This window comes from Mustela putorius, unplaced genomic scaffold (genome assembly GCF_011764305.1).
Source record: "Mustela putorius furo isolate JIRA1106 unplaced genomic scaffold, ASM1176430v1.1 tig00000145_pilon_pilon_pilon, whole genome shotgun sequence".
In the NCBI taxonomy this organism is placed as follows: domain Eukaryota; kingdom Metazoa; phylum Chordata; class Mammalia; order Carnivora; family Mustelidae; genus Mustela; species Mustela putorius.
In genome coordinates, this window is record NW_025421294.1 from 9,222,054 (window position 1) to 9,244,570 (window position 22,517).

The window sequence follows — 22,517 nt, forward strand, 5'->3', positions numbered from 1 at the left end:
TATCTGCTTGCATCTGGCAAGGGTGTGAGGGAGGGAAATGGCTATATTTGTTTTATACATTTTTCATCCTTAGTTGATGGTTTGTATTTTCTGTGCTGATTCAGTTGATCTGTAATCAGTTGGCCCAGCATAGTTGAATATGTGGACACATTTTGTATAATCTTAATAATATGTATTTTGAAAAATGTAAACGTAATAGAGTCAAGGAGCCTATTAGTTTTAAAAGATTAAAAATTTTTTTTTCTCAAAAGGTTTGTTACAGAAAGAGAAAATGGCTATTGAAGCATTTCAGGTTTGCTGCCTTCTCCTGCCACCTGAAAACAGGAGAAAGTTACAGCTCTTGATGAGGATGATGGCAAGGATCTGCCTAAATAAGGAGATGCCACCCCTATGTGATGGCTTTGGGACCCGAACACTGGTAGGTTGATCTCTAACATCTAACTTGACTTGAGTTTTTGGAATACAGTTCAACTAAATAAAGTTTACTAGTTTGGCAACCCAAGGAAGGCGCCAAGGTAGGCTTGCTCAAAGAGCCACAGCTTGGAAACCGCACAGGCGGGATTACACTTCCAGTGTTGGTGTATTAAAGAACATAATGGAAGGTGAAGTGAGTAGGGATAGAATCTGAATGTAGAGGTATCTGTGGTCTCCTGCCTACTGTCAACATAAACGGAAGGAAGGGTGGACAATAAGGATAAGGGTCCTTTCAAGAAAAAGACATACTTTCCTCCAAGACAGAAAGGGTTCTGAAGCATTTGTTAGTATAACAAGTGGGAGGGGGGCAGCACATATAATAGGGTAAAGAGGAAAGAAATAAAACATAGAGTTGAACCAGACAGCCTGGGGAGAGACAGAGAATTTGTTCTCTTGGGGTATGATCTAAGGGTCCGTGGGTAAGGATATTTCTTAAGATATTTTCAATTTGGCTTAAAAACATATATGCTAGTTTTGAATTCTACTTTCTTGTGTCAGCATGTCTTTTAAAATAGGGCTCATGTTTAGAATTTCTTCTATGTAATTTCTTTCTTTTTTTTTTAAGATTTTATTTATTTATTTGACAGAGATCACAAGTAGGCAGAGAGTCAGGCAGAGAGAGAGGGAGAAACTGGCTCCCTGCTGAGCAGAGAGCCCGATATGGGGCTCAATCCCAGCACCCTGAGATCATAACCCGAGCCAAAGGCAGAAGCTTTAACCCACTGAGCCACCCAGGTGCTCCTTCTATGTAATTTCTTAATTTTCCTCAAAATTGGAGATCTTGGAGCAAAACTCCTCTTTACTGGGGTATACATACATACTTCCTATATCCTGGTGAACCACAGTATACCCCTGGGGGTCTTCTGGCCCCATTTTAGAAGTATTGAGTAAGAGTAAAGGAACACTCAGTGTCCAGTAGAGTGAATCTTGCTTGACCTTCCTTTTGGTTGAGTAGATGGATAATGGGGCTAATGGACCCTTCTGAAAAGCTGAAAAAAACTTTGCACCTATTCCCCAAAAGAATACACATGGAAAATTTTGCATAGAATTTTAGGGCATTAAGGTCCCCAGTGTCCAGAGCCTCCAGGTAAAAAATGTCTGTGTGTCTCTGTACACATAATGTGAGGGTAGATAAAGTATCATCTGCAGTATGTTGATGACATGCAGTCTGATTAAATAAAATTAGTCATTTCATGCTTATAGGTTTTGAAACAAGATTGTCCACAATAAAATTAGTAGGAAAGGGGGGAAAATCCTTCCAAATCATAGTTAATATGAATTCTATGGAAGCAACTACATAATATTTTTTATATTTCTGTCTTGCAAAGAGTCTCATCACAATGCACTTGTTATAAAGTCTCATCATTTCGGGGCACCTGGGTGGCTCAGTGGGTTAAAGCCTCTGCTTTAAAGTCTTAAAAGTCCTTTTTTTTAAAGTCTCGGGGTCCTGGGATCGAGCCCCACATCGGGTTCTCTGCTCAGCGGGGAGCCTGCTTCCTTCTCTTTCTCTTTCTCTGCCTGCCTCTTTGCCTACATGTGATCTCTGTCTGTCAAATAAATAAATAAAATCTTTAAAAAAAAAAAAGTCTCATCATTTCATTCAAATATGATTGTCAGTTGTACACCCAAAATCCTAGGGAAACTAATAGTTAAGTAGGAAAAAGTGTGACAGTTGAGGCACATAGGTTGTGCTAGCATATTTCTGAAATTCAAAGTGAAATAAGGATATTAGTAAACAAAATGGCTTTAAAGTACTTTGAACTTTAAAGTGCTACATAATTCAAGTGATGGTGGTGATCATAATTTTTCAGAATTTGTTTATATATATTTAAAACTGTCTGTAAAGAGGTGTGCTTTAAAAGCTGCTCAGACAAGCAGTCTCTGCATAGTCTCTGCTGAGTCTCTGTGAGATGAGATGCACCTTCTGTTCACACTGGTTGATGAGAAGATCAGCCCATTGAGATGACCAGGTGTGGCTAGGTGCCAGATAGGATGTGTACCCTGGTCTGTGGGCCATTTCTCATTGACTGGTCACCTTTGGTTTTTGGAGATTTATTAAATGCAGTTCAGCATAGGAAAAACAACAACAAACCTCATCCGTGTTTATTTAAAAAATACCTCCCCCTCTTTTTTCAGATGGTTCAGACATTTTCCCGTTGCATCTTGTGTTCCAAGGATGAAGTAGATTTGGATGAGTTATTAGCTGCTAGGTTGGTGACGTTTCTGATGGACAATTACCAAGAGATTCTGAAAGTCCCTTTGGCCTTGCAGACCTCCATAGAGGACCGTGTGGCTCATCTACGAAGGGTCCAGGTAAAGGAAGGGGTATTAACAGTCCTTTAAAATTGCCAGCAGAAAGTCCTGTAAACTTGCTAGGCCTCTTGGGATTTCTAGATGTGAAGAATTAAGTGAATAAATGCATACAAATTGCTTCTAATGGGGCTTGGTACATGGTGGCCACCATGTGTGTTTGGTAATTTGGAAAATTTTTGAAATGTTTACTAGTTTTGTTATGTTGGTCAGTGCTCCATACTTCTGATTGCAAATTCCTTAAATGATAACCTGTTTGGATTTTAGTTTCCAAAGGAGTTAAAATTGGCCTTACCTGTCCTATAAAACTGTTGTGAAGAGTAGAATGCTCTACTACAAAACCTCTAGCTTAAATGTCTGATGTACAGCAGGTCCTCTTTGAAATATAGCCTATTGTTATTTTTGTTGTTATTGTTATATTAAAGTGATGCAAAATAAATATAATACATGAGTGTTAAGTGGGCCCCAAAGTGGGGTGTGTCTAAGTCTGTGGGTGCAGACACTTGATAAAGGCAGACAGAGGTCTGTTTGGCTCCTTCTGAATGAGTGGCCCTCTTTCTGCTTAAGTACTTTTTGAGGTTCCACAATTAAGGACCAGTGAAATGCTACCTCCTGAAATTAAAGTTGATAACTGTTCCATGTTTTCAGTGTGCAAATTAAATTTTTAATAATTAAAAATTAAAATTTTAAAAATGAAAAATTAAACTGTTCATGTTTCCAGTGTGCCTGCGTGGCTTTGTTGGTTGAGTGTCTGACTTTTAATTTCAGCTCAGGTCATAATCTCAGGTATGTGGGATTGAGCACCCCCTCTACCTTGAGCTCTGCGCTCAGCTGGGAGTCTGCTTCTCTCCTTCTCCTTCTGCCCCCCCACCACCATGCTCTGTGTGTGTGTCTAAAACAAATAAATCTTAAAAAAAAATAACAAAACTATTAAAAAATTAAAATAGTTTTGGTAATTATCAACCTTAAATATGTTGAAAGAATTGGAAAATATAGAAAATGCACACCAAGGGCACCTGGGTGGCTCAGAGGTTTAGGCCTCTGCCTTAGGCTCAGGTCATGGTATCAAGGTCCTGAGATTGAGTCCTACATTGGGCTCTCTGCTCAGCAGGGAGCCTGCTTCCCCCTTTCTCTGCCTGCCTCTCTGCCTACCTGTGATCTCTCTCTCTGTGTCAAATAAATAAATAAAATCTTAAAAAAAGAAAAGAAAATGCACACCAAAAACTGTAACACCCAATGTTCAGTTAGTATTACAGTATTTCAGGTGTTTTTCTGTGCTTTGTCTTTTTTTTTCTTTTCTTTTTTCCTTTTCTTTTTTCTTGCTTTTTCTTTTTCTTTCTCTTCTTGTCCTCTCCTCTGTTCTCCTCTCCTCTCTTTGCTTTTCCTTCCTTCCTCCCTTTCTCTCGTTTATGCCTTATTTTCTCTTGAGAATATAAGAAATATTTCCTGTATCACTAAATATTCTTGACTGACCTAATGGTAGTTGAGAGCTTAGACCCTGGAGCTAAGTAGTGCTTGTATTCCTCATGTGCTATTTATTGGTCCTGTGACCTCAGGCACATTTTTTTTCTTTTTCAGGCACATTTTTTAATGTGTCTCTGCTTCAGCCTCTACCCAATACCTCTCTTTTCTCATCTGTAAAATGGGATAATAACAGTTAATACCTTCCTCCTAGGGATGTTTTAGGGGTTGAATGGCTTAAGATGTGTAAAGTGCTTAGAATGATATTTATTTCATAGTAGCCCCTCAGTTGGTAGCTGCTGTGGTTAAGATTATTATCATCATTAGTGTTATATTATTCCACAATATTATTATTGTTAGCATAGTATTCCATAACATGGATCTATACCATAATTTATTTAAATGGTTTTCTTTGGCTAATATTTAGATGGTTTCCATTTTCCCCTCTATTTTGCAAATAACAAAATGGTAAACATTTTTGTAGCTAGATTTTGGGGGGGATGATCCATGATTATGTTCTAAGAATGAATTTTTAGGAGTGGCATTACACGGTCAAAGGCCAAGGATGTATTTTAAGTATTGATTGCGTCTTGCCAAATTTCCCTTCAGAATGATTCTTCTGATCCATTTTCCCATGAGTAGTCTAAGACACTTTGCATACTTCTTAATATATATATCTTTGCCATTTTAATTCGTAAAAAGTGTAACCTCCCTGCTGCTTTAGTCAAATCCCCCCCAATATGTTTATGGCCCAAACTTTAAAAAAAAAATAAAGTAAAGAAGAAAAGAAATAACTGAATTTCTGCAAAGAGAAGTAATGGCAATAGCGATGTTGCCCTGTCTACTGACTCAGTTCACGGTTCCCAAAGCATAGACAGATCATGCAGCACCTCCTAAGTGAACCCTTTGCTCTCTGCTGAAGATCAGAAGCCTGAGCTCTGCTGATTCATTTAACAGCAGATTAGCATGATCTTGTGGAGGGGCACTGCCCTGGCACTAAATGAAGCCAGTAACTGCTCATTTGTCCAATTACATTTGCTCTCTTGTAAGTACTCCGTAGAATCGAGGAACAGTTGTTTCATACTCAGAGATCTTCTCTCTCACATGGCCTGCTCAGCCCTGACAGCATGGCAGATCCAGGACAGGGCTTCTCGGAGAAGGAAGTGTTTGTTGGATTGTTCTGGAGGTTTCAGGGCTGACCCTGTGATAGGTAAATTGTGAGGTGGTCATTGTCTTTGACACCAACCTTCTATTTGCCTTGACTGCAACTGTCTTCTTCCTTTTGTGCCCTTTAATCATGGGTATCTGGTATTTTTCTTACTAGGGTTCTGGCTGCAGAAGAACTATAGGTGTTCTATTTTGGGGAAGATGGAACTCTTGGAGTCTGAACTTAAATACTTTTTAATTTCTTTGTTATTCACATAACATTGACATACAATGTTATGTTAGTTTCAGGTGTCCAGCAAGGTCATGCAGCCATTCTGTACATTAGTGGTCCCTGCAATGAATGTAGTCACCAATCAACATGACTACATTATTGGCTATACTTTCCATCTCTGTGACTTATTTTATAACTGTAAGTTTGTACCTCTGAATCCCTTTCATCAAATCGCTGATTTCCCCCCACCTCCATGCCCCCTTTTCCCTGGCAACCAACAGTTTGTTCTCTGTATTTGAGAGTCTGTTCAGTTTTTTTGCTTGTTTTGTATTTCTGTGGTGGTGTTATTCCTCCTCCTTTATTTTTGATTTTATTTATTTGAGTCCTCTCTCTTTTTATGTTGTTAAGTCTGGCTTAAGGTTTATCAATTTTGTTTTTCTTTTCAAAGAGACTGTTCTTGGTTTCATTGATTTACTTTTTTTTTATTTTTTAAAGATTTTATTTATTTATTTGACAGGTCACAAGTAGGCAGAAAGGCAGGCGGGGGTCGGGGGGAAGCAGGCTCCCAGCTGAGCAGAGAGCTCGATGTGGGGCTCAATCCCAGGACCCCAAGATCATGACCTGAGCTGAAGGCAGAGGCTTAACCCACTAAGCCACCCAGGCACCCCTTGATTTTTTTTTTAACTCTCTTTTTCATTTATTTCCACTCTATTCTTTATTATTACCTTCCTTTTATTAGATTTAGTCTTTGTCCTTTTTTCCTATTTACTTTAGGTGTAAGGTTAGGGCATTTATTGTCATTTTTCTAGCTTCTTGAGATAGGTCTTCATTACTATAAACTTCCCTCTTTGCACTGCTTTTACTGTGTTCTGAAGATTGGGACCATTGTGTTTTCATTTAATTTGTCTCCATGTATTCTTTTATTTCCTCTTTGATTTCTTCACTGACCTATTGGTTATTTAGTAGCATATGTTTGTGTCTTTTCTAGGTTGGTTGGTTTGTTTGTAACTGATTTCTACTTCTACACTGTTTTGGTTGGAAAAGATGCTTGTTATTATTTTAGTCTTCTTAAATTTATTGAGATTTAAATTTGTTGTGGCTTAACATGTGATCTATCCTGGATTATGTTCCATGTGCACTTGAAAAGAGTGTGTATTATGCTGTATTTGAGTGGAAATTTCTGTATATATTTGTTAGGTCCACCTAATCTAATGTCTTGTTCAAAACCACTATTTCCTTGTTGATTTTCTATCTGGATGCCTTCTCCATTGATGTAAGTGGGGTGTTAAAGACTCCTATTATGATTGTATTACCATCAATTTCCCTCTTTTTGTCTGTTAATATTTGCTTTGTTTATGTAGGTGTGAAATTAATATTTTTAATGGATGTTCATTTATTTATAAGTCTTACCATCGTCTTTCCTCTTTTTTCTCCATTTTTCCTTTTGCCCTCTACAGTGTTTGCACATTTGTTTTCTTGCTTTTTACTGTTGACGTATTTGGAGATGTTGTAGTACTTTTCCATACATAACAGCCATACTACATGTGTGCCTCTATCCTTTCCCAAGGAAGGGAAGTCAGATCCTCCAGATGTGGGAAGGAACCTCCAGAGGAGGAGGTTCACTATTGTAATGAATTACTTTTGTCAACATGTTTAGTTTATGTTTCAATTTAAGATTTTATTTAAAAGAGCACACCAGGTTTTTTGTTTATTAAAATGGTTCTTGGGATAAAAAAAGGTAAGAACTCTTATTTAAAACTGTGGCTTTAAGTGATTTTTTTTCAAATTTATAGAAACACTTTTACTTTTTAATAAAGAGTTTTCTAAACGAATTGAAGAATGACATGGCATTCCCAGGAGGAGATATGCTCTATTTGATCTGAACCAGTTTTGCAACTTATATGAAAATATGCTTATGACTTTCACTATTAATCCTTTTGCCTCAGATAAAATACCCAGGAGCCGATATGGATATCACTTTATCTGCCCCGTCATTTTGCCGTCAGATCAGTCCAGAGGAATTTGAATACCAGAGAGCATACGGCTCTCAGGAACCTCTGGCAGCTTTGTTGGAAGAAGTCATAACAGATGCAAAACTCTCCAGCAAAGAGAAGAAGAAAAAATTGAAGCAGGTAAAAAGAATGTTCTTCAGAAGCCATGTCTTCTTCTTACTAGTCTTAATATTGTTTTTTCTTCTGATTCTCTGCTTTAATGGGTTTCATGTGAATCTCATCTTCTGAGATGTAGCAGTTTTGAAAGTATATTATTCAAGTCATATACTCCAGAAGTCTCATGGATGTACTCAGTTGTGATGAGTTTCCCACATCTTATTCTCCAGTGTAGATATTTTACCATTATTGAGCTCTTCATTTATGGAGCTCCTCTCTGTTATTTGTCCTTTGTTTGGGTATTTGGCACGATGTGAGTTAATGGAGCAGTTACTTTAAATTCTGAGAAGCTACCAAATGAAGATAAATTCCTCTGATTTTTTTCTGAAAAGTAAATTGTACTGAATTTGCAGATATAAGATGTGTAAAATTGAAGAGGCTTTGGTTTTAGATAGCCAGTATTTGGGGTTTAGTTCCTGCTAGGCAACACAGCTTTGGGTTTCATTGAAGAGCTTTTAATTAAAAATAGATACACTTTGACCATTCTTAGAGTAGTGATTCAAGATTAAGGGAATGGTTTTTATTTTTCAAGACTGATTCCTACAAGCTTGATTCCTGATCGTACCATACATTTGGGGTTATACACAGAGCACCAGAGTTCTAGACTCCCAATCACATTTTTCTCAGTAATTTTGGAGAAGAGTTTGGGGATCAAAGTGTTGGGGATCAAAGAAAAAGCATCATTGCCTCTCTTGAAGCTTTTATATATACTGGAACGTTTTCCCTTCCATTTGAGCAGAAGCAGGTGGGGTTGAGTTGGAGAGGCAGGGAGATCGTGAAATGGAGTTGGGCCAAAATTTTCTTCACCCGTATAGAACATAAGTTATTTTCAAGTCAGAATTACAAGTGACTATTTTTAAAGTGAAGTCTATTTATAGTTAGCAAGCAGAGGAAATTTTAAGAAATAGGACTGAAATGAGAAGTTTGTTTGAAGATTGGATCAAATTAAAGTTGAATTAGATCTATAGCAAGTGGAATTAAATGATCTCACAAAAAGAAGTGGATTTGTGTTGGAGTGAATTTGATTATGATTTGTCATCGTCTTATTCTCTTTCTGATGGAGAACAATAAACATTAAAACAAAGACAGCCTCGTATGGAATCAGATCAGGAAGTCTTTAATTTTAAAATTAGATCACCTAATTTTATTGGTTCTTATCTGTTTTTTTACTCATCTTGAATTTTTTTTTTTCCAGTTTCAAAAATCCTATCCCGCAGTCTACCAAGAGCGATTTCCTACACCAGAAAGTGAAGCACTTCTGTTTCCTGAGAAACCGAAACCGAAACCACAGCTGCTAATGTGGGCACTAAAAAACCCTTTCCAACCATTTCAAAGAACTAGAAGTTTTCGGATGTAGTACTTCCATAGCTGTTAGAGAGCTCTGTTGTTGCCTTGAGCAAATGGATGGTTAGAGAAGGACTATGGTGGTGGAAGAGGAAGAGCAGACAATAGAGACTACTACTGAAATATAAAGTGACTGGACTTCCAAAAATGTTGAGCCATTATCAGTATTTTTGTAAAACTTAGTGCTATTTTTGAAGTGTAAAAATCATTTAAAATTTAGACAAATATACAGGGGTAATGTTAATGTGTTTGTAATTGTTACAAAATTTAAGGATTTTTATTTTTTTATTCGTTGTTTTTCATGGTGTTAATAAGATAATTATGGGTACATTTAGTTACTGATGTCTTTGTTATAACCAAGCCTTAAAAATAGTGTATATACTTGAGTAAGAAAGACAGTGGGGTACTGTTACTGTGATGCTGTTGATATCATAGCTTAATAGTTCTGGTTTCTCTTTTGTAAAATCTCATTTTCAACGTTGCACCAAGATTCTTAATGTCCGGTATTATGATGGCTGTGTCTTTCATTGAGGATTCATTGGATGTTATGGCAGATATAACTAAAGCTGGTTCTTTAATAACATATATATTAGCTGGTGTTTACCTCTAAGTGGAGAAGATGTTCATTTTCCTGCAGTGGTATAATTTTAGTCTTGGCTGAAAATGGAGAATTGAACTGAATAAACTTTTTTGGTCCTGATTGTAAGTCAGATCTCTGTTATTTCATGAAAAACACAAATGGATTAAGTAAAATGAGACTACTTCCTTTATGTTTCCCCCAACTCCCTCATCCTTTTGAAAATAAATGGGCTGTAAATAAATACTGTATTTTGTTTCAACTTGGTTAGATTTTAGTTCTTTTATTTCTCCAAAAAGGGATTCTCTAGTATCATCCATGCTTTTTTCAAGCCCAGGTAACACCTTGATAATCATCATTCTGAACTCCAGATCTGACATCTTACTAATGTCTGTATTGATTAGGTTCCTAGCTTTCAGTACTGGCTCTTGTTCTTCTTTTTTTTTTTTTTTTTTTTGAGGTGAGTTTTTCCACCTTGTCATTGTATCCAGATAAGAATAGAAGAATGAGGGGTGCCTGGATGGCTCAGTGGATTAAAGCCTCTGCCTTTGGCTAAGGATTGAGCCCCACATCGGGCTCTCTGCTCTGCAGGGAGCCTGCTTCCTCCTCTCTCTCTCTGCCTGCCTCTCTGTCTACTTGTGATCTCTGTCTGTCAAATAAATAAATAAAATCTTAAAAAAAAAATAGAAGAATGAGAGAACAAAATACTAAAAGGGTAGCAACAACCCCAGAAAAATATACACTAACCAAATCGGAAAAGACCCAAAATGGGGGGTGGGGAAGGGGGGGAAGAAAGGAGAAAAAAACATTATATATGTATGTATATGTATGTATGTATATGTATATATAAAACATTATATATGGATGTATATATATAAACATATATATTTGTATGTATGTATATATATGTACGTATGTATGTATATGTATGTATGTATGTATATATGTACACACTTGATTTTGGGTGTATTTTGGTCTGTTAAAAGAAACTGCTTCCCAAAATTTTAAATAAAGAAAAACATATATATATATACAAAAATAAGGGTAAACACGATGAAGGGATGGAATATGACTTTAAAGGTGAACATTTAAAAAAGATTCTAAAAAAGGGATTGATAAGAAGTTGGTTGAAAAAAGAAAGCAAAAAAAAAAGAAAGAAAGAAAGAATGTGATCAGACTGAAGACTAGAACAAAGCCATGCATTAGATTTAGGGTATATTTTGATCTGTTAGAAGACTCTCTATCCCAAAATTTTTTTTAAATTTTTTTTTATTTGACAGAGAGAAATCACAAGTAGATGGAGAGGCAGGCAGAGAGAGAGAGAGAAGCAGGCTCCCTGCTGAGCAGAGAGCCCGATGCGGGACTCGATCCCAGGACCCTGAGATCATGACCTGAGCCGAAGGCAGCGGCTTAACCCACTGAGCCACCCAGGCACCCTCTATCCCAAAATTTTAAAGAAAAAATCTGTATATACACAAAAAATAAAGCTAAATACAATGAAAGATAAGACTATAACAATGAAAATTTAAAAAGATTTTTTAAAAGGTATTGATAGGATAAAATAGTTTAAAGAAACATTAAAATAGGAAAGAGGAAAAATTTAAAAGATAGAATAAAAAAAGTTTTTAATATTTACCTTTGAGGGGCATCTGGTGGCTCAGATTGAGCCCCACATTGGGCTCCCTGCTCCATGAGAAGCCTGCTTCTCCCTCTCCCACTCCCCTTGCTTGTGCTCCCTTTCTCTGTCAAATAAATAAACAAAATCTTAAAAAAAAATTTTAACTTTGAAAGACTAAAGGATCATGGGGAAAAGCCGTGAGTTATCTATGTGTTGCTTTCCCCTCACTCCGAAGTTCTGCAGTTCTCATTGATGGGTACACTTGGTCTTGGCTGGATGTTCCTGCTCATCTTCTGTGGGAGGGGCCTGTTGCACTGATTCTCAAATGTCTTTGTTGGAGGCAGATTGCACCACCCTTGTCAGGGGCCAGGCTAAGTAATCTAATCTTTAGTAGCTTTTGTTCCCTGAACGCTTTCAGTAGAGCTTTGGAGGACGGGAATGAAGATGGCAGCCTCCCAGTCTCCAGGCGGAGGAGCTGAGAGCTCGGTGCCCCACTCCTCAGTGCACCTTCAGAGAAAAGCAGTCAATCCCTCCCATCTCCATGGTCTCCGGCTGCGCTCCCAGCTCACCCAGCTTGTGACCAAGCGTTTCTGTCTCTGGCACACGGCTTTGATTGGAGTCTCCAAACCCAGCAGATTCCCGCCTCCAGAGAAGGAAGCTGAGTCTCCCTGGATCTGCCACTTATGGAGTCCCTGCTCGAAGAACAGGGGTCCAACTGTGCCTCAGATCACAGTTTAAGGTAACCCTGCGCTGAGAGCTCACTCCTTGGCTACATCTTTGTAGCCGGCTCTCCACTCTGATACCTGGGAACTCTACCACACTCAGGCACCCCTGGTCTTTTTGTGTCCCTGTGGGTCCTGAAACCACACTGTCCCCATGAGAGCTCCACCCCCGCTTTAGCTCTGGAGCAACGTCCCTCAGTGGAGCAGACTTCTAAAAGTTCCAATTTTGTGTTCCACTCTCTACTGCTTGCTGGGAGCTGGACCCCCCCCCCCCGCAGTCTATATTCCTGTATATCACCTTGGATTCATTTCTCCGCATATCCTACCTTACAAAAAATGGTCGCTTTTCTGTTCAGAGAATTGCTGCTATCCTCCTCTTCTCTCTCCTCTTGAGTTTGTAGGTGTCCAGAATGGTTTGATAACTATCTAGCTGAACTCCTGGGACCTGATGGCATGTCTCTATCCTACTCTTCTGCCACCTTGCTCCTCCCTCTTGTTTTGCCCTTTGGATTGAATTTTCCTTGCCTTTTTGATCTGGCCCTGTTCTTTTGTAGCAGAATGCCTCCTATATTTGACTCTGATATGTTTACTTAAAAATGGATAAAAGCGGGGCACCTGGGTGACTCAGTGGGTTAAAGCCTCTGCCTTCAGCTCAGGTCATGATCTCAGGGTCCTGGGATTGAGCCTGCCTCGGGCTCTCTGCTCAGTGGGGAGGCTGCTTCCCCCTCTTCTGCCTGCCTCTCTGCCTACTTGTAATCTCTCTCTGTCAAATAAATAAATGAAATCTTAAAAAAAAAAAAAGAAAGTTAAAAAAAATGGATAAAAGTATTCCTATTGATATGGGTACCACCTTTCCTTACAAATATGTAAAGTAATGGGAGATGTTTAGTGTTTCAAGATTTGTTTTCAAACTTTGGAATAATGTTTAGAGGAAAGAATAAGTCTACTGCTCTCTTTGCCCTTTAATGTAGAGTCTACTTTCCAGAATCTCCTCTCCTATTGAATATCTTTAGAAATATATGACCTTTTTTTAAAGATACACTATATATATATATTTTAGGAAGAGAGCACGGGGTTGGGAGGGACAAAGGGAGAGGGAAAGAAAATCTCCAGCAGACTCCTGGCTGTGTGAGGACGCTGATGTGGGGCCTGATCCCACTATCCTGAGATTATAACCTGAGCTGAAATCAAGAATCAGACTCTTGCTCATATATAGCATAAAACTGATTTTTATATCCAACCTCCATGATAGACTTTTCTATTAATTCTAACCATCTAGTGTGATCTTTTTGGGTTTGCTACATTCACTACATAATAAGCAAACAATGACAGTTTTTTGTTTTTCATTGCTGTGGTTGACAGCTTTTAAAATGTCCCCTGTGATTCTCTTGGTATTTGTCCCAATGTGTAATCTTTCCTTGAGTGTGAGTTGGATCTAGTGATATATTTGTAACAAACAGAATATGGCAAAAGTGATTGGATATCTCTTTTGAGATTAGATCACAAAAAGGCTCTGGTTTCCATCTTGCTTGCCCTCTCCCTTAATCTCTCCCAGGCCTGCTCTGAGGAATGCCAGCCTCCCTGTGTGAGCTACCCTATGGAGAGGCCCAGCAGGCAAGGAACTCCTGTCTCTGCCCACTAGCTAGTGAGGACATGAGACCTACCAACAGCTGGATGAATGATCTTGAAAGTGGATATTCTGAGGCTTGCCAACAGCCACGTGAGTGATCTTGGAAGAACGTTCTCTCAGACAAGACTTGAGGTGAAGGCCACCTTAGCCGACACCTTGACAGCACCCTGGGACAGGCTCTGAGCTAAAGGACTCTGGTAAGCTCTTCCTGGATTCCAGACCCATAGAAACTGTGAGGTAATAAATATTTGTTGTTTCTAACCACTTAATTTTGGGGTAATTTGTTGTGATGTGATAGATACAATACACCTAATTCTGATTTCCTCCTTCCTTCCTCCTCCCTTTGTCCCTTGCTTCCTTCCCTCCTTCATTTTTAAAAATTATAAAATGTCACTATCTCTGGTAATGCATTTGTTTGCAGCCTTTTCATATTTTAATATATTAGTTGTAGCCCTTGTAAACAGCATATGGTGTTTTGTTTTTTTTTTTTAAGAGCCCAGCGTGACAATTTTTGTTTCTAACTATAACATTTAGACAAATTGTATTTAATATAATTACTCTATATTTGGGTACCAATGTTTATTGATGCTTTATAGCTCTTTGTCTCCACTTTCTTGACTTTGAATTTTACAAATCATTTCATGTTTTCTCCTACTAATTTGCAACTAAACACTGTTTCTAATTTTGTTGGGTCCTTGAAAATTACATATTATATACTAATTTATCAAAGCTTTAAGTTAGTAAATATTGTTTACCCTCCTCTCAGACTGTTCAGGGTCTTAAAGCACTAATAACACCCTCCCCAAACAGATAGTATTCTGTAATATATTTTAATTTTGTTGTTTTTAAACCACATACTATGTTGTTTTTATATGTAGTCCTTGTTTTATACTTACCCTATTTTACTACCTTTTTCCTTCTTCTGAGGGTACATTCTTTAGAATTTATCTTCAGTATATGTTGTTTTTGTCTGAAAACTTTTTAATTTTACCCTTACTCTTTTTTTTGAATAGCTTTATTGAAATGTAATTCACATGATATACAATTAACCTATTTAAAGTGTATAATTCAGTGGGTTTTGGTAAGTTACAATTTTAATTTTTAAGTTGTGATTAAATATATGTAACAAAATTTGCATTTTAATTATTTTTGAGTGTACAATTATAAAGAATGCTCTCATTCTTTGAGGATATTTCTGCTATTTATAGAATTCCAAGTTGAGGGTTGTTGTATTTCAGTACATTGTAGTTATTCCTTTGTTACCTGGCTTCCATTGTTACTGAGAAGTCAATCGCCACTCTTTGTAGATACAATGTCATGTTCTTTTTCAAGTTTTGTCTTTGTCTTTGGTGATCTGCAGTTTATAGTGACATACCTAGTTTATATAATATACTCTTTAAATGATCATTCTGCTTGGTATTTGTGGGGGTTCTTAAATAGGAGGATCAAGGTCTTTCACCATTTATTTATTTTTTTTAGTGAGCTATTTATTTATTTATTTTAGAGAGAAAGAGTTCAGGGAGGGGGCAGAGGGAGCGAGAGAGTGAGAGGATCTCAAGCAGACTCCCCACTGAGCAGGGAGCCCAAGCTGTGGCTTTATCTCATGACCTGAGACCACGACCATGAGATCATGAACTGAGCCTAAAAAAAAAAAGGAAAAAAAAAAGTCAAGAGTTAGAAGCTTAACCCACTGAGCCACCCAGGTGCCTCTCTTTTTTATGTCTTTGTCATAATCTCTCCGCTTATGATTCTTTAATTAAATATATTTTTAGATCTTTTCACCCTGTCCTCTGTCTCTTAATCTCTCATGTACCTTCCATATTTTTGTCTTCCTATGCTGCATTCTAGAAAATTTCTTTAGTCTTTCTTCCTGTTCAGCACATCTCTCTTCACGTGTGTTTAGTGTCCTGTTAAATTCCTGTAGTCATTATTTTGGAATTTACATCCAGTTTACAGCTCAGGGGTCTGAGAATCAGGTTGAGGAACTTCCCGAAGATCCCCCAGCTTGTGAATGGCTGGTTGATGGCCACAGCCAGCTCTGCTGGACCGCACGGCCCAGGCTCCAGACTCCCACGTTTTACTGGTTCCTACTGAGCACTACTTTATTGTGTTTATGAGTGCTGGGTGGATGTTTATGTAAAAGCACACACTTTTTTTTTTCAGTTTATACTTTCTAAAACTTAAGAGCTCAGACTTCTTTTTGATTTGTAGTGTTTTCATTGTCCTAACCTAGCTTTGCCAAATTCATTTCCCTTGTTTCTCTGGTCACTTTCTATGAATATCTGCTGAAGATTTTTCACTGGATTTCCTGCATGTTTTCAAAAATACTATTAACACTGCTGCAACCAATTTCTTAGAACTCTGTGGTGCAATCAGGTATTTCTTTCTTTGTAGGTATACCTTTTAAAGCATTGTTAGTGCATTTGCTTTAGTTTTTAGGTCTGCTAAGTAGGAAATGTCCTAGGGATTGTCACTAATCTGAGAGACTACGGTAAAGAATTTATCAGATGAGTGTTACATATAGGAAACTTGAGGCTACTTACAGCACATTTTCAAGGTTGAGTAAATCTCAGGTATGAACCGGGTAATGGAATTCAACTATTCTTCATTCTGATTTTTCACACATCTTTGTGTTCCCCTATCTGCCTTCAGGGAAGTCATACCTGGGCTCTAACAAACATGGTAGATGTATCTGTCATGACTTAGCCTTTGTGTTAACCAGGAGCTTGATTCTGATTCCCATACCCAGAAGAGAGTTTCTGTACATTTTTATAGGAAATGTAACTTAAAAAGAGCCAGTATTTGTGAACCACTGATGGTCAAGAAGAGGAAACTGAGCGTTTCTATGTTTAAAATGTCACAAAATCTTCTGTCATGATTGAAAGAGAAATCAATTAAAATGGCTCTTTACTATATGGGTATGGCTGAATTTTTATTTCATTTTATTATTATTTTTAAAGATTCTTATTTATTTATTTGATATAGAGAGAGACTGTGAGAGAGGGAACACAAGCAGGGGAGTGAGAGAGGGAGAAGCAGGCTTCCCACCAAGCAGGGAGCCCAATGCAGGGCTCGATCCCAGAACCCTGGGATCATGACCTGAGCCAAAGTCAGACGATTAATGATTGAGCCACCCAGGCTCCCCTCAATCTTTATTATTTTTTACCTTTACTCTGAAGAACAAACCTCAACAAATGTTAAAGTCCTGGAGTAAAGCAAAAGTGTTCTTATCTACTAAAATCAGCATTAAGAGGTAATTCAATTGTCTGTCCATCTATTATCAGAGCATTTGCCCAAATTTAAAGTGTTTACTTAAAAATGAGAGAATAGAAAGTCTATTTTTGTGACATTTGGAATTATTTTGCATTTGCATTTTCTTGATAATGACAACATAACCTGCAAAAAAGTACAACATCTTGGGAAGGCTGTGTGGCCCAGTTGGTTAGGCAGCTGCCTTTGGTTCAGGTCATGATCCCAGGGTCCTGGGGTCAAGCCCTGCACTGGGCTTAGCAACATGTCTGCTTCTCCCTCTCCCTCTGCCTCTCCCCTTGGGCTCTTTCTCTCCTTCTCAAATAAATAAAATCTTCACAAAAAGTATAACATCTTGAATCATTACATATTGGGTCTTCCAGGCAAACAAATTACTATGATTATTCAGACCTTAAGAAATTATTTGCTCCTGGGTACCCAAGTAATTTTAAAGTTGGGATATGGTACCACATTAATGAGCAAAGAATTTGCTTATTTGTATCAACTTGGAAATGTGTTATTTAATTTGGTAGAACAAATATACTCCCTGGGAAAACTTGAGGGTATATTCACTAATTTAAGAATATAATGAGGCTGTCTGGGTGGCTCAGTCAGTTAGGCATCTGCCTTTGGCTCAGGTAATGATCCCGGGGTCCTGGCATTGAGCCCCAAGGTCATGGTCATGGTCGAGGTTGGTCTCCTTGCTCAGTGGGAAGTCTGCTTCTTCCTCTCCTTTTGCCCCTCCTCCTGCCCCTGCTCATGCTCTCACTCTTTCTAATATGACTAAATAAAATCTTTTTTTAAAAAGAACATAATAAGTAGCTTCTGATAGATTTTTTTGTGTGTGTATATTTTAGTGTCTATGTAATCTCAGTATTTTAATGTCCCAATTGAGAAAATGAAATGGGAAAAATAATGGCATGAAAGGGTACTAGCCCATTAAAAAATTAAAAAATGCCATGTTTAGTGCATATTTGTGTTGCTCAGTAACTTTCATAATTCAGTGAATCTAAGATTTAGTTTACAAACCATGTACAGTCTTTGCAAATTCCATTGTGGAGAATTGTTAAGTGAATTGTTTGCTTTGAGTATCTAGAATAAATTATATTTTCCATAAACTGTCCCTGTCTCAAAACAAAAAAATAATATATGTATTTGGCTGTGTCTATTCACTGTATAATACTTCTTTTGCGGCTCTTCTGTCAAAACTGAGAACAGTATCCAGACCCTTTTCAGGGCATATAACAGAAGTTATTCTCCCTGCTTCCAGCCTCCACAAATTTTCCTTCTTGCTGCTGACATCTCTCTAATAGGAATAAGGTAGTCTTCTTGAGTATTCTAGTAAGACAAATAACACTTAATTTTAAAAAACTCAGAGGACTAAAAATCACTTTATTTTCATAAGAAACAAGTAAACTATAATTGATATTTGAAAATTGAAGTACTTGGGCATGAAGAGGCCTTTTGCTCATGGTTTCCAGTAAGAATTTGTGCCCTCTGGAAGGGTCTTGACAACAAACATTTCAGTGATGATTTACCAAAATAGTGGAATGGTTTGCTGTGAAAAATAGTTATGCCAGGATAAAATGTATTCTCTGATTTTGAGAGCCTATGATTCCAGTTTATTTCTATTTAATAATATATACATTATCTGTATTTAAAAAAAAATTTGTTGTGTTTTAGGGGTGTTTTGTGGCTCAGTAGGTTAAGCATCTGCCTTTGGCCCAGGTAATGATCCCAGGGTCCTGAGATCAAGCCCCACATCGAGCTCCCTGCTCAGTGGGGAGTCTGCTTCTCCCTCTTCCTCTCCCCTTGCTTGTGGTCTCTCTCTCTCTCTTTCTCTATCAAATAAATAAATCTTAAAAAAAAAAATTGGTGTGTTTCAGCAAAATGCACCATGCAAAAAAAATGTTTTGAAGATTAGAAGCATGTGGCTGAATACTTCTTCTTGAATTTTTAAGTTAAATGTTCTTGAGATCTTAAAACAGACCATAATATGAAGCATAAATGAAAATAACAGCAGAAATGAGACTTCTTGCTTACAGATTCTGCTTTTTTTTTATTATTAAACATAGGATTTGCCCATATGCAAATTTGTCCTAAAGATTCCGATCTTAAAAAAGCTTCCTGATACTTAGAAAAAAATTTAAGACTTTTCTAAATAGAATGTATAAGGTGGTCAAATCTGATTGGATAATACTGCTTCAGTGTTTAACTCTTAATAATTACCTGAAGCAGTAATTAACATATAAAACATACACTGACATCATTTGTAAATTTCTTTAAACTTTCTACTCATCAAAATGGCAAGCATAATTAGCCACAATTATTCCTTAAAGATGATGAAGGCTTTGATTTCTGGAAATTCCTCACTCTTCTTTTCACAGAGAATTGAATTCAGCGATCTGTTAAGTCCCTAAGAGGTGTCTGGTTTAGGCTGACTCTTCCCAAGTCAGGACCTGTCTAACGAGGACAGATGATCCCAGGAGGAGCAGTCTTGTGTTGGCAATGATTGTACCATAAAGGAAAAACTAGAGATTTTATTTATAAAAGTTCTGTATATTTTATATAATTAGTGAAAATAAGGGAAAATTAGTGAAAATAAGTTTGAAAATTGATCTTTATTGTGGCAGAAGTAACCGTGGGTAATATTTTGGCTCCTGTATGAGGATGTTTTTCTCAAAAGCCCACAGGGCTCTATTGCTTGTTAAGTGCTCTCCAAAAGTGGGCTACAAATAGTAAAAATGAACAGTTTTCTACATGCAACAGCAGATAGTTTGGGTTAAATGTCAGACTGTTAGATTTTAAAGTGAAAAAAATTGTGTGCAAAATTCATTTTGAGAAAAAACCCCCACAGAAGTAGGATAATTTTGTGCCAGTCAGCCCCCCTTGCCTCAGCTGCCTTTTCTGCAATGTGGGAAGAACCACCTGCTCTTTCCTTAGAATAAATCTTGTTTTATACTCTTATTCCTCAGATGCATTTTTTGATCTCTAGATCAAGCCCTTTATAATAAGTGCGGAAATAGCATCTGGGACAAAACATGTGTTTACAAACGATGTTTTTGGAGTTGACATCATCAGCGTTCTATAAACAGTTCCTCAGGCAGAGCCCAGGAACCCTCCTAGAGGTCACTGCGAAGATGAGTGACTTTCCCAGAGGTGAACAGGATCGCGAAGGGAATGCTGTGTTAGCAACTGCAATGGGGAGTGCATGGGGAGGCTTTCCTCTCCTGCCCATGACTAAGGAAACCTTGTATAAGTTGGGTAAATGCCACCTCTAGGCAGGACTCCCACTCCCTTCTTTCTAACTGAATTAGCACTGAGAGGTCCTTCCCACTAGCATGTGTAGCACCAATATTGTTTAGACATCAGAATATTTGGCTTTTAAATTGTAGCAGTACCAGTAAACATTGGGCAAGTGACCTTGGGTGAGTCACACCCTCTCTGTAGTCAAATGAAGGGACTGGATTTCAGAGGTCACAAGCTCCAGTACCTTCTAGGGACAGGAAGATACTAGAAGTTGTTAGGAGTGGAAGAGCCAACAGTGGGATGGAGTGTGCAAATCCTACCCCAGAGTATTTGAATCAAAAATGAAACGTCAAATGCCATTGTTGGCTTAAAAAAAAAAAAAAAAAAAAAAAAGGCATGTGCTGAGATGACAAAATTTGCATTAGGTGAGTTGTAAGGTTGCTTCTGGTCCTGGTCCTGGTGTTTGGTGATTTTTTTTTTAACCTTTTCCCACTTTTGGCCCCTTCTTGCCTTGGGCTTATTTTCCTCTCTCGGTCTTGAGTTCTTCTCCTTTTGTTCTGAGTGGAACATGTGTCAGCACAGTCAGTTCTTTTTTTTTTTTTAATTTATTTTTTATTTTCAGCATAACAGTATTCATTATTTTTGCACCACACCCAGTGCTCCATGCAATCCATGCCCTCTATAATACCCACCACCTGGTACCCCAACCTCCCACACCCCCCGCCACTTCAGACCCCTCAGATTGTTTTTCAGAGTCCATAGTCTCTCATGGTTCACCTCCCCTTCCAATTTTCCCCAACTCCCTTCTCCTCTCTAACTCCCCATGTCCTCCATGATATTTGTTATGCTCCACAAATAAGTGAAAAAACCATATGATAGTTGACTCTCTCTGCTTGACTTATTTCACTCAGCATAATCTCTTCCAGTCCCGTCCATGTTGCTACAAAAGTTGGGTATTCGTCCTTTCTGATGGAGGCATAATACTCCATAGTGTATATGGACCACATCTTCCTTATCCATTCGTCTGTTGAAGGGCATCTTGGTTCTTTCCACAGTTTGGCGACCGTGGCCATTGCTGCTATAAACATTGGGCTACAGATGGCCCTTCTTTTCACGACATCTGTATCTTTGGGGTAAATACCCAGGAGTGCAATGGCAGGGTCATAGGGAAGTTCTATTTTTAATTTCTTGAGGAATCTCCACACTGTTCTCCAAAGAGGCTGCACCAACTTGCATTCCCACCAACAGTGTAAGAGGGTTCCCCTTTCTCCACATCCCCTCCAACATATGTTGTTTCCTGTCTTGCTAATTTTGGCCATTCTAACTGGTGTAAGGTGATATCTCAATGTAGTTTTAATTTGAATCTCCCTGACGGCTAGTGATGATGAACATTTTTTCATGTGTCTGATAGCCATTTGTATGTCTTTATTGGAGAAGTGTCTGTCCATATCTTCTGCCCATTTTTTGATATGATTGTCTGTTTTGTGTGTGTTGAGTTTGAGGAGTTCATTATAGATCCTGGATATCAACCTTTTGTCTGTACTGTCATTTGTAAATATCTTCTCCCATCCCATGGGTTGCCTCTTTGTTTTCTTGACTGTTTCCTTGGCTGTGCAGAAGCTTTTGATTTTGATGAAGTCCCAAAAGTTCATCTTCGCTTTGGAACACGACAAGGATGCCCACTCTCACCACTCTTGTTCAACATAGTATTAGAAGTCCTAGCAACAGCAATCAGACAACAAAGGGAAATAAAAGGTATCCAAATTGATAATGAAGAAGTCAAACTCTTTCTCTTTGCAGATGACATGATTCTTTATATGGAAAACCCAAAAGACTCCACCCCAAACTACTAGAACTCATACAACAATTCAGCAACGTGGCAGGATACAAAGTCAATGTACAGAAATCAGTGGCTTTCTTATACACTAATAATGAAAATGCAGAAAGGGAAATTAGGGAATCAATTCCATTTACTATAGCACCAAGAACCATAAGATACCTGGGAATAAACCTAACCAAAGAGGTAAAGGATCTGTACTCGAGGAACTACAGAACACTCATGAAAGAAATTGAAGAAGACACAAAAAGATGGAAGACCATTCCATGCTCTTGGATAGGAAGAATAAACATTGTTAAACTGTCTCTACTGCCTAGAGCAACCTATACATTTAATGCCATTCCGATCAAAATTCCACCAGTATTCTTCAAAGAGCTGGAGCAAATAATCCTAAAATTTGTATGGAATCAGAAGAGACCCCGAATTGCTAAGGAAATGTTGAAAAACAAAAATAAAACTGGGGGCATCACGCTACCTGATTTCAAGCTTTACTACAAAGC

At 38.0% G+C, this 22,517-nt stretch overlaps 1 protein-coding gene across 1 annotated transcript in view; it reads left to right on the forward strand.

The window, feature by feature from the left end:
- Positions 1 to 9,841, forward strand: part of DEPDC1B (DEP domain containing 1B) — a 78,430-nt gene extending 68,589 nt beyond the window's left edge. Inside the window, exons 8-11 of the mRNA XM_004744603.3 lie at positions 252 to 418; positions 2,611 to 2,787; positions 7,570 to 7,755; positions 8,987 to 9,841. Coding sequence (XP_004744660.1) covers positions 252 to 418; positions 2,611 to 2,787; positions 7,570 to 7,755; positions 8,987 to 9,148 — 692 coding nt within the window. The 3' untranslated portion in view covers positions 9,149 to 9,841. The remainder of the gene's footprint in view (positions 1 to 251; positions 419 to 2,610; positions 2,788 to 7,569; positions 7,756 to 8,986) is intronic.
- Positions 9,842 to 22,517: the final 12,676 nt, after the last annotated feature.